The 9,948-nt window shown below is 31.5% G+C and overlaps 2 protein-coding genes across 4 annotated transcripts in view; one reads left to right on the plus strand and one right to left on the minus strand.

The window, feature by feature from the left end:
- LOC149726838 (cadherin-23-like) overlaps nt 1–9,948 on the minus strand; it is a 46,849-nt gene that overhangs the window by 13,703 nt on the left and 23,198 nt on the right. For both annotated transcript variants that reach the window (XM_089890467.1, XM_089890468.1), the window contains one exon: nt 1,850–2,042. In XM_089890467.1, the coding sequence (XP_089746593.1) occupies nt 1,850–2,042 (193 nt within the window). The remainder of the gene's footprint in view (nt 1–1,849; nt 2,043–9,948) is intronic.
- On the plus strand, nt 2,455–9,828 carry LOC149726839 (uncharacterized). Of its 2 annotated transcripts, none has more exons than XM_089890477.1 (17): nt 2,455–2,598; nt 2,748–2,877; nt 2,934–3,116; nt 3,244–3,278; nt 3,367–3,496; nt 3,624–3,739; nt 3,913–3,993; nt 4,067–4,181; nt 4,407–4,504; nt 4,683–4,769; nt 4,829–4,939; nt 5,833–5,972; nt 6,317–6,426; nt 6,507–6,653; nt 8,358–8,543; nt 8,922–9,127; nt 9,273–9,828. In XM_089890477.1, exons 1-17 carry the CDS (start codon nt 2,518–2,520, stop codon nt 9,375–9,377), a joined length of 2,061 nt encoding a protein of 686 aa, XP_089746603.1. In that variant the 5' UTR covers nt 2,455–2,517; the 3' UTR covers nt 9,378–9,828. The 2 variants fall into 2 exon arrangements, with proteins under 2 accessions (XP_089746603.1, XP_089746604.1); XM_089890478.1 differs by having other exon boundaries at nt 4,410–4,504.

Consider the following 9,948-nt stretch of genomic DNA (forward strand, 5'->3'; position numbering starts at 1 on the left):
AGTTGGAATATATTATCAGTAGACACAGACAAACTATTAATCTGACCATGGATATATAGTAGAGTAAGGGGAGATAAGACAATTAAAGGGGCATACCAACAAAAATTTGTGTATGGATAGAGATGCTCAAATGTGACCTAAAGGTAACATCAAAATTTCCCAAAACGATACAGCTTCTAAAAAAAATGCCTGAAAAAAAAGTGGTCAAATTAGCAGTTTTGAAACTTATATTTTTTAAAAGCTGTTTTCTATTTTTAAACTTTGATGGTACATTTAGATCACATTTAAGCATATCTATCAATACACAAATTCGATTTTTCGTTGATATGCCCCATTGAGCACATATTACCCAATATTTACTAATTCAAAAATATATAACGACCATTGGGTGATACCATGAATTAGTACTATCATTCCTTTAATAATTGAAAACAATTAAAAAATATATTAAAACACATGAGAAGTTATTTAACGACTTACACAACCGGTAAAATTTTACAAATTCAAAAACACACAGGATCAGACTTGAGAGATCAAAATCATTGTTAATTTTGATTAGTAAATGAGTTTATTATTAGGAATACGTGCAAATAACACAAAATAATACAGTAAGCTTTGAAAATCAAGTTTAAACATTCTTTATCTTGTCCTACTGCTATAGTTTTTAACATGTTACCTACATTATATTGTTGTCTGAAAACTGGTATTGTTTGAACGATAATGGGTATTGTTCGAACATCAATTGATAAACTTTGTATCCTACAAATGCATATCAACTTCTAATAACAGAAAATTGATGATAATTATTATTAAAGTTTCCTTTTTTGCTGCGAATTGAGTATTGCTACGCTGTTTTTCGCACAGGCCATTGAACATATATTATCTCCAAGTACAAATGACTAAATTCCAAAAATAGTTTTAATATATTCTTTTGTTATTATATTAGTATATTATATTTAGATACCCAATGAGGTATAAATTATTGAATTAAAAGCCAAACTTTTACAGTTTGGCAATAAAAACCTACAAAATCACAATGTGGGAAAAGATGGGACACTAAATTAACATATTTTTATACTTACACTATTCTGCAACTAGTAGTTAGCCTACCGAATTTAACCGGCTGTCGTAGTTTCTTTGTCATGTAAACCTTGTATATATAACTTTAAAGCAATACTTTTTTTCTTGTTTTTATCTCAAAATTAAGTTACATTGATTCCTGCTTTTTCCCTCATGTTTATATCTCATTTATTTTCACAAAACCAAAACTAGTTTTATGAGATAAAATCAAACTGTACGAAATATTAATTTTGATGGATCTATAAAGTTTTTTGATAAATCTATGATACTTGATTTTTCACACTCGCTAACTACCTCATCGGCTTTACCATGATTTACCGAGCATTCAAAATTAGCACTTTACTATTTGGCATTTTATTTGTTCAAAAACTACTGTTCCTATTTAACATATTTTTTAATATTATATTTCTGTAACATAATTTTTCTGATTATCAATAAAGTATCCAATCTTTCTCCACCCTACTATAGCGAATGTATTTTTGTTAATTAATTTTTCCAGTTTAACATTTCATCATTCTTTAAAGGCAGCCCTTACAGATTGAATAATTTATAAAAAAGGTTTGAATTATACACACTCTTCTTTTAACATATTAACTTTGGTTGCATTTGAATATTAGTTGTTTGTTTTTCTATACTACTTGAATGTTTTTCCATACATTTATTAATGGCATGTTTTAAGGATCGTTGTGGTAATGAACAGATAAAGAGATTGTAATGTTAGGTAAGTTGTGCAAATTTTGTACTTTCTAGATCGACAATTATAGATTACCTGCAAGTGGATTATTCTCTTCTACATCGAATGATGAAGGAATGTTTCCAAATTGAGGAGCTACATCATTAATGTCTGTAACTGTAATTTCAACTGTTGCTGTTCCAGTTTTACGTGTGCTTCCACCATCAGTGGCCAATATCTTTATGGTGTAAGATGAAACATCTTCATGGTCTAGGTTGCTATCCTTTGTCTAAATTCAAAGTATATAAGTATGTATTATATGTAGGTCAATAGTAATACCAGCAGCTATCTCTTTACAGGCAACTATTTTTATTATGACAGTTTGTATTTAATGGCAATATAAGGTTAAAATAGCTGTGGAGCATTAAAAAAGAGTGAAATTTTTAATGTTTTTTTTTGCATGGTTGTTTAATGCTTCTGATATAATTAGATTTTTTGTTACCATAAAGTAACAATATAGTATACCTGAGCTTTTTCAAAATACTTTTTTATGTTTATGGTGATAAATTGTTGTGATCGAATAATTGATGTAATTATACAAGCAGCAAATATTAATAATAATAATTGTAAACAGGAAACGCTTTTTCCTGCTAACAGCACTGCAGATAATGTCACTAATAAAACATGCCTAAATACATGCTGAACGTTATGCATTCTTTTATTTGGTATTTTACAGTCAATAATACAACATAGGTACTGTTGAGATGTCTCAGAAGATGTACAGAACCCAGGGTTCCATAAGCCCCGTTCATTCAGCATCAACTAACATGAGTACAAGTGCTCAGGTATTAACAATTATATTTGATATATTGTCTTTAAGTTGTTTATGTATATTTTAATGTCAAATCTTAATTAAAATTTGAATTTCTGTGTTAAAAAGCAGATTCTTTTTGTTTAAAATATTATGTAATCCTTTATATCTTAATTTGCATAGAATGATGAAAGTTTTGAACGTAATATGGAAATATTATTAAACCAACATTTGCTAAAAGTCTCTGCACTGGGAAAACTGATAAGTCAAGAAAAGGAAGAACCAGATTCAAACAAAGGAGAATCAGCTACTGGTTATATTCATTGTACAGTTACATACATATTTGTATTTTAATCTCCGTTATTACAGAGGAGAAAAAAACTGTTGGCACTAAAGAAAATCAAGAGAATAAAGTGGGCGTAGCAGAATCGTTGTACACAGTTCTTCAAACACAAAACAATGTTCAAGGTGAAGCTAGTATTATGCAAAGTGCAGAACATAGTGCACTAGTACAACAGGAAGAAGACCAAGCTGGAACAAAATATCCTAACAGTATGAATAAATCCAACAAATTACTAATAACTTAATGCATGTTAACCCCAAGTTTGAGCACTAAGAGTTTAGTTTTCATGTATAAGTTTTACTTGTTTTAATCAAATGAAATGGATTTTTATTTCAGTTATTCCTGAAACTGAAAACGAAGAAAGAGTTATTGTAAGTTTGCTGTTTGTTATTTTTTTGGTTCAGTATTCATCAATTTGCAAAGTATCTCAAAATACAAATGTTGTTACAAATTGAAAAGGGAGATGATAATTTGCATCAGCTCATAGCAATGAAAGAACGAACAGTTGAAGAAGAAAATGGGAGAATGCAACGTGAGGCAGCACACGAAAAGTTACAAAAGAACAATCAGACCGAGGCATCCACTTTAAGTGAGAGATTTTAATGCTTCCTTAGCAAAATTATCCAAAAGCTAAATATTCTAATAAGGAATAAAGTTTATGCAAAATAATTAATGTTTTCCTTAAATGCAAAATCTGATTTTACTTTGTTCCATAGAACCAAAAATGAACAGAACATACAAGATTATACGGTGTGATGAATTTGGAAATGAATCAACAGTGATGATTAATGTTACAACAGAGGATGGAGAGATTGAAGATAAAGAGGCTCAGGTTAGAATTGCTAGTATAAATGTATGTCTTTGGGCAGGATATCTAACAGTAATTGCTTCAAACTAGTAGGGAAGACATACAAAAAAGAAACCTGCAAAAAGGTTTATTTGTTAGCACAACCTTTCTTTTATGTTAAAATAAATTTTACGAATATTTACATCCCTTTGATACAGATCATCGCATTAGACACTGTAAAACAAATGGAGAAAAATTCAGAAGAAAATGCAAGAATTGCACTGTTAGCATTAGACAACGTAAGACAAAAAACTACGGCTTTTCTTCATGCTTTAGTTTTCGGCTTCATTAAAGATGTACACAATTGTGCAGAGTTGTGAGACAGAGGAATTGTCATTTGATCAAACAACAGATGAGAACACTGAAAAAAGGCATGGAGCACTGTGGCATATTAAGAACACATTTTCCCCGAAGAAAAAATCACCTAGTTAGTTGCATATAAGGAACTAGAATAACACTTTATTTTGTTCCTTTGGTAATAGTTGTAAATATGAGAAAATCAATTAAAAAATCATATTAAAAGGTTTATGCCAATTTCAAAATAAAAGGCATGTCTAATTTACACAATACCTGTTTTTAACGTTTAGTTTACTACTAACAAAAATTACATCATAAAAATACCATTAAGTGTAGAAATGATTACTGTTTAAAGTAGCTCAAGAGGAACAAGAACCCGAACAGGGAATCTGGAACAGGTTAAAAAAGAATTTAAAAAAATCTCCCAGCCAAGTTGAAGCCACTGCATCCGAGGTACAAATTTTATACCTGTGCCCCCCTAAAGGGAAAATAGAATAAACTGTGGGCGTTTCTGTCGTCAATTGCTTTAATCCAGTGGTCAGTTATGAGTTTTCCAAATTTTTACCCAAGTTTCCCTTCCACAAATATAAATAAGTGATCATCACATTTATTAAAATATTTTGTTGCTCAGGTACATATGTCACCAACAAAAAAGTTTATGAATGCAATCAGCTCATTAAAAAGTTCTGTATCCGATGCAAAAGAGGTTGAGGAGAAGGTAAAGTTAAACTTGAAATAATTCTTTCTCAAAGAGACAAAATTAACCTTATCGAACAGGTTCAAAGGCAAGATCTAAGCCAAGTGGGTGAATTTGTTTCAAAAAGAATGCATACTGCCTACTACACTGATGATAATGTGTACAATTGGTCGTATGGAGGTTATGAAAAAGTAAGTTATTTAAACAACTTTTTCAAACAAATCTAAATGAGCTGATGAGTACCCAGTCTCTGAAGGAAAAGGATTAAAAACGCAAATTCAACCGCTGGAGTAAAAAAATAAGCCATGCGGCAATTAAGGGTTTTTCATGAAAAGATGTGTCAATCAATTTTAACCATTTCTAGTTTTTAAACTACCGAGGAAAATTTAAAACAAATTTAAAGTTTGGTATAATGAAGGTTTTACTAAATATATAAAAATTGTAAAACATAGACTTTAATGTGTTTTAATATTTTGATTGCTCATAGATACTATGCTGACCCACTTTTTCTACCATTGGGTAATTTTAACCTTTTTTTAATGAGTGTTCATACACCTAGTACCAGTTTACAAATCACCATGTATGTTACTTTGTGAGTGATTTTTTATGTCTGGCTGATAACTAACCATTCATCACCATTGGGTTGAAGCAATTTGCTTTCTAGTGTCTTGCTAAAGGACGCATTCGCCCACAATAATAGCAACAATGAGCCATGAACCCATTACCTCTGGGCGCTACCACTTTGCCATCGCGACAGATTGTTTATCTTTTTATTTCTAGTATATAGCTAGATTAAATCAAAAAATTAAAACCAAATAAAGTCTATATTTTATTATTTTTTAAAATATTTACAGGGAAAAAAGTAAGGGCTACTTTTTTAGGAAAAATGTCTGCATTGTCGCAAAGCTATTTCTTTTTTTCAGTAGATTTATTTCACTTACCAAATTAAACTGTTTGACACCTTTAGATCACTTTTCAGCATATCTACCGATTTACAGATTCCGATTTTTTATTTAAATAAAAAGATAAAAAAGCTAATGACATCAAAAAAACTCTTAACTTTTATGCTTTTGAATTTTCAAAGGTAATAGAAATTAGAGAAAAAAGAGATAGAGCCTCTGTTCCCTATATTGCTGCACAAAGTAAAAAAGATGGAGGAAAGATTTACACTTCGGATAAGAGTGGAAAATGCATTCGTATTTATACCAGCGATGGGACTTACTTGTAAGTACCTAATTTTCAATGTACTTTTTAATGTAAATATAGAAAATATGTATTATTTCACCGACGCCGTGGCAATGTGGTAAGGGCGCCTGCCTTGAACCAATAGGTAATAGGTTCAATGCTCGTCGCTTCTACCATTGTGGGCGTATGTGTCCTTGGGCAAGACACTTAACGGCAATTGCTCCAACCCAGTGGTGACTAATGGGTTAATTACCTACAAAGTAACATACATGGTAACTCGTAAGCTGGCACGAGGTGTATAAACACCCGTGTTATAACGACTGTCATTTTCCGGCCCCGTGAGGATAAAGTAAGTTATATTTATTCATTCATTTCAATTTTAGACACATGTTGAGCTGCAAAAAAGAACCGTTAAGTATTGAAACGTATCAAAATGACAAACTGGTGTGTGCTCACCCTGAAAACCATTGCTTTGATTTGATTGACATGATAGGTGGGTGAATCATAGCTAACATAACAGTTAAAACAGTTAAAAAGGTAATAGAATATTGTCAAATAACCCAATAATTTTAGTCTCAAAGCAAGTGCAATCCATAAGCAACAGAAGCCTTAAGAAGCCAAGAGGGATTGCCATTAACTCACTGCGGGGTGAAGCAGTTGCAGTGACTGATGTTGAAAAGCTAAATAAATGCTCAATTAAAATCTTTGACATTAAAAGTGGTAAGAAGTTAAACTTTTATAATTGGTGTTCATATATGCTTTTCTGTATCGATTGCATAATTTCAGTTTTTCTGTTGTAGTTTTTTAAATAGTTTAAATACAAATAAGACAACTTAAAAATCATACCGTTTTAAGTGGAAAACTGTACAGTTAGCTCGAAAAATATATTTACACCAGTTATAAAATTGACATTAGTTTTCCTTTCAAACACCTACAAAGTTGTAGAACAATGGTTAGTCTGTTCTCATGGTAGCTGAAAAGTATGAGTTTGAAAGGCCAGTGCTGCTAACCTGCAACCTTCTTTTAGCATGTGCATACTAGCTTGAATGTAGTATAGTAGGGTGGGGGAGATGGGACACTTTGTCAGATGAGCTTTTTAATTTTCTTTTTACAGACCACAATTTAATGATAATCAGAAAAATAATGTTACAGAATTATTCAACAGTATTATCACGACTTTATAAAGTGCATGTCAAAGCCGATTAATGTTTGTAAATGTTAAAATATTATGTTAAATTAAAAGAGTATTTTTTGAACACATAAAAAATGAAAAATAGTAATGGAGTGACTTTGAATGCTTGCTAAATTATTGTAAAGCTGAATAAGTGTTGAAGTTTACGAGTGTGAATGATTTAACTAGTTTCATAGATTCATAACAAAAACTTGAATATTCCGTACAGCTTGATTTTGTCTCCTAGTTTTAGATTTGTAAAAGTTAATGAGGTATAAACATGAGGAAAATAGGCAGAGGTCAACATGACTCTAATTTGGGTTAAAAATAAAAACAACAAAAACATATTGTTTTTAAGTTATATATATAAAGTTTACTTGACAAAGAAACTAGCATAGCCGGTTAGTTTCGGCATGTTAACTACAAGTTGCAGAATACTGTTAATGTAAATATATTTCAATTTGAAGTCCCATTTTGTAGTGTAAGTTTTTATTACCAAACTTTAAAAGGTTTGCTTTTAATGCAATAATTTATACCTCAGGGGTTATTCAGATATAATATAGTAATATAATAACGAGATAATATATGAAATATATATTTGAAATTCAGTCATTTGCACTTGGAGATAATTTATGAGAAGTGGCTTGTGCCAAAAACAGTGTAACAATACCCGTTTTAGCAAAAATGTAAACTTTATCAACAGTTATTATCAATTTTCTGTTATTACAAAATGATATGTTCAAACAATACTGATTTAATGTTTAAACTTGATTTTTAAAGCACACAGTATTATTCATGTTATTTGTATGTATTTCTAATAATAAACTCACAAACTCACTTATCAATCAAAATCAATGGTGATTTCAAATTGTCTCTTCTTACCCTGTGTGTTTTCCCTGTGTGTTATTTGTATTTGTAAAATTACACCTGTTAGGCGAATCACTAAGTAACTCCCTGTGTGTTGGAATTGTTGTCAAATAATGAAGGAATTATAGTATTAACCCCCCCCCCCCCCCAAAAAAAAAAACGATTATATATTATGATTATGGAAGTATTGGGCAACATGTGCTTTAAGTGTCCCATTCCCCACACTACTATAATAACAATAAGTTTTTCATTTTGATAATCATACTGAAAAATAACATTAAACAACAAAAACTTATACATTCCATAGTTGGTTGAGGCACAAGTTATATGCAGCCATATGTGTGTATAAGTGATCATCATTGTCATGCCAAACAAATTTGTTACAGGTAAATTAGCTCAAACCATTGCTTTCAAAACACATAGTGAGGTTGATAATGCTGGATGGTGCGAGTTCATCACGTATGGAACTGATGACAACAACTATTTGTATACGGTTGACTCTTGGAAGCAAAAAGTCATGGTGTATGATGTGAGGTATCCAGACACTACTGTACTGGAGTTTGGTGAAAAGGGTGAGGAAGTTATAAATGTTAGACGTTTGAGCTCCATTCATAATCTTGATAGACCTGTACATAGTAGACACACTAAAGTATTTGCACAGTGGCATAGTGGTTGTAGCAAAGAAATATACAAGGGCATCCTTGGTTTGTAAATAGGCGCCATCTTGTTTCTCACATAATGTGTGAACACATGCTTCCGCATGCCTATAGGAGGATGTTGTGCATATTTTAATTCAAAATATTTAATTACTTTTCAAGCAAAGCATACAAAAGTTTAAAATTTTATGCAATAACGGTGCCAAATATATTTTTAATTTCGAAAATTGTGAAGAATTGCCTCTCCATATGCAGATTAAACTAAGTATCAATTTTAAAATTGTAAAAGTACAGGTTCCGAGAAAGGAGAATTTAGCAACCCAACTGGAATTGGTTATTTACCAACGGGAGGAGTATGTGATGTACCATCCATTGTTATAGCAGATTGGTATAACGATCGCATTTCGTGTCATGATGCAAAGACTGGAGAATTTTTACGCTACCTTATGGTGGATCAAGATATGGGTCCTTCTCCTGTTCTAAGTCCATATGATTTGAAGGTAAAATATAGAGCAGTGTTTAATAACTCGTTTTCCTATGTCTACAGATGTTAAAATAAATATAACCAAGTAAAACAAAAAGTCACAATAAAAAACTAAAAAGTCATATTTACAGAATAAATTTAAATAAAGTTCAATTAAACAGGTCGGAGAATCTGGAACATTGTATGTTAGTGAATCTTCCACTAACTATGTAAAAGTATTTCGTTCTGATAACAGCAAACATGAGGTTATTGAAGAAAGCAACTGACCCTCACCGATTCCAAAACACATGCATGCGCTTTAAGCTTTAACTTGTATTATACTAGCCTGCATATTCAGACACACCATTCTAAATAGTTTTATTGTATACCATTTTCCGCTCTCTACTTAAATCACAGCCTCTGCAAACGTTACAAACGCAATAGAACTTGTCTAGTTTATGATGTGTGTTGGTGTTTAAAAACCGGCGTCATTGGCAGCATCCTATTTCCATTCAACGAACACTCAAGTTAGGATTGTTGCGGTAGACTTCTACATGTGATCAAGACAAACAGACACCGAACACCGCCAGCGACGTAATGGTACACTCATTCGAACCAAACGCATCTTTTATGTGACGTAAATTAACGTCTGTCGGAAACGGAAGTATTATTTAAATGTGTAAGGAACGCAGAAAATGCAGACGTATATTACAAATTTGCGACGCAATATCCTGCCAACGATCTGGTTATTTTCTCAATAGTCAAAGCACACCGCTTCATCGGTGTGACATATTAACAGTACTATATTTTCAAAAACATTCTACTGCCCATAATAAACTAAGGCTCTACTGCTATTAG

Source organism: Ciona robusta, chromosome 12 (genome assembly GCF_009617815.1).
Source record: "Ciona robusta chromosome 12, ASM961781v2".
In the NCBI taxonomy this organism is placed as follows: Eukaryota; Metazoa; Chordata; class Ascidiacea; order Phlebobranchia; family Cionidae; genus Ciona; species Ciona robusta.

Excerpts from the sequence above, each read along its gene's own strand:
- LOC149726839 (XM_089890477.1), top strand. The coding sequence starts at position 2,518 with ATGTCTCAGAAGATGTACAGAACCCAGGGTTCCATAAGCCCCGTTCAT. Across the intron at positions 2,599-2,747 it reads ACATGAGTACAAGTGCTCAG|AATGATGAAAGTTTTGAACG; the intron begins GTATTAACAATT and ends TAATTTGCATAG. Across the intron at positions 4,940-5,832 it reads CGTATGGAGGTTATGAAAAA|GTAATAGAAATTAGAGAAAA; the intron begins GTAAGTTATTTA and ends GAATTTTCAAAG.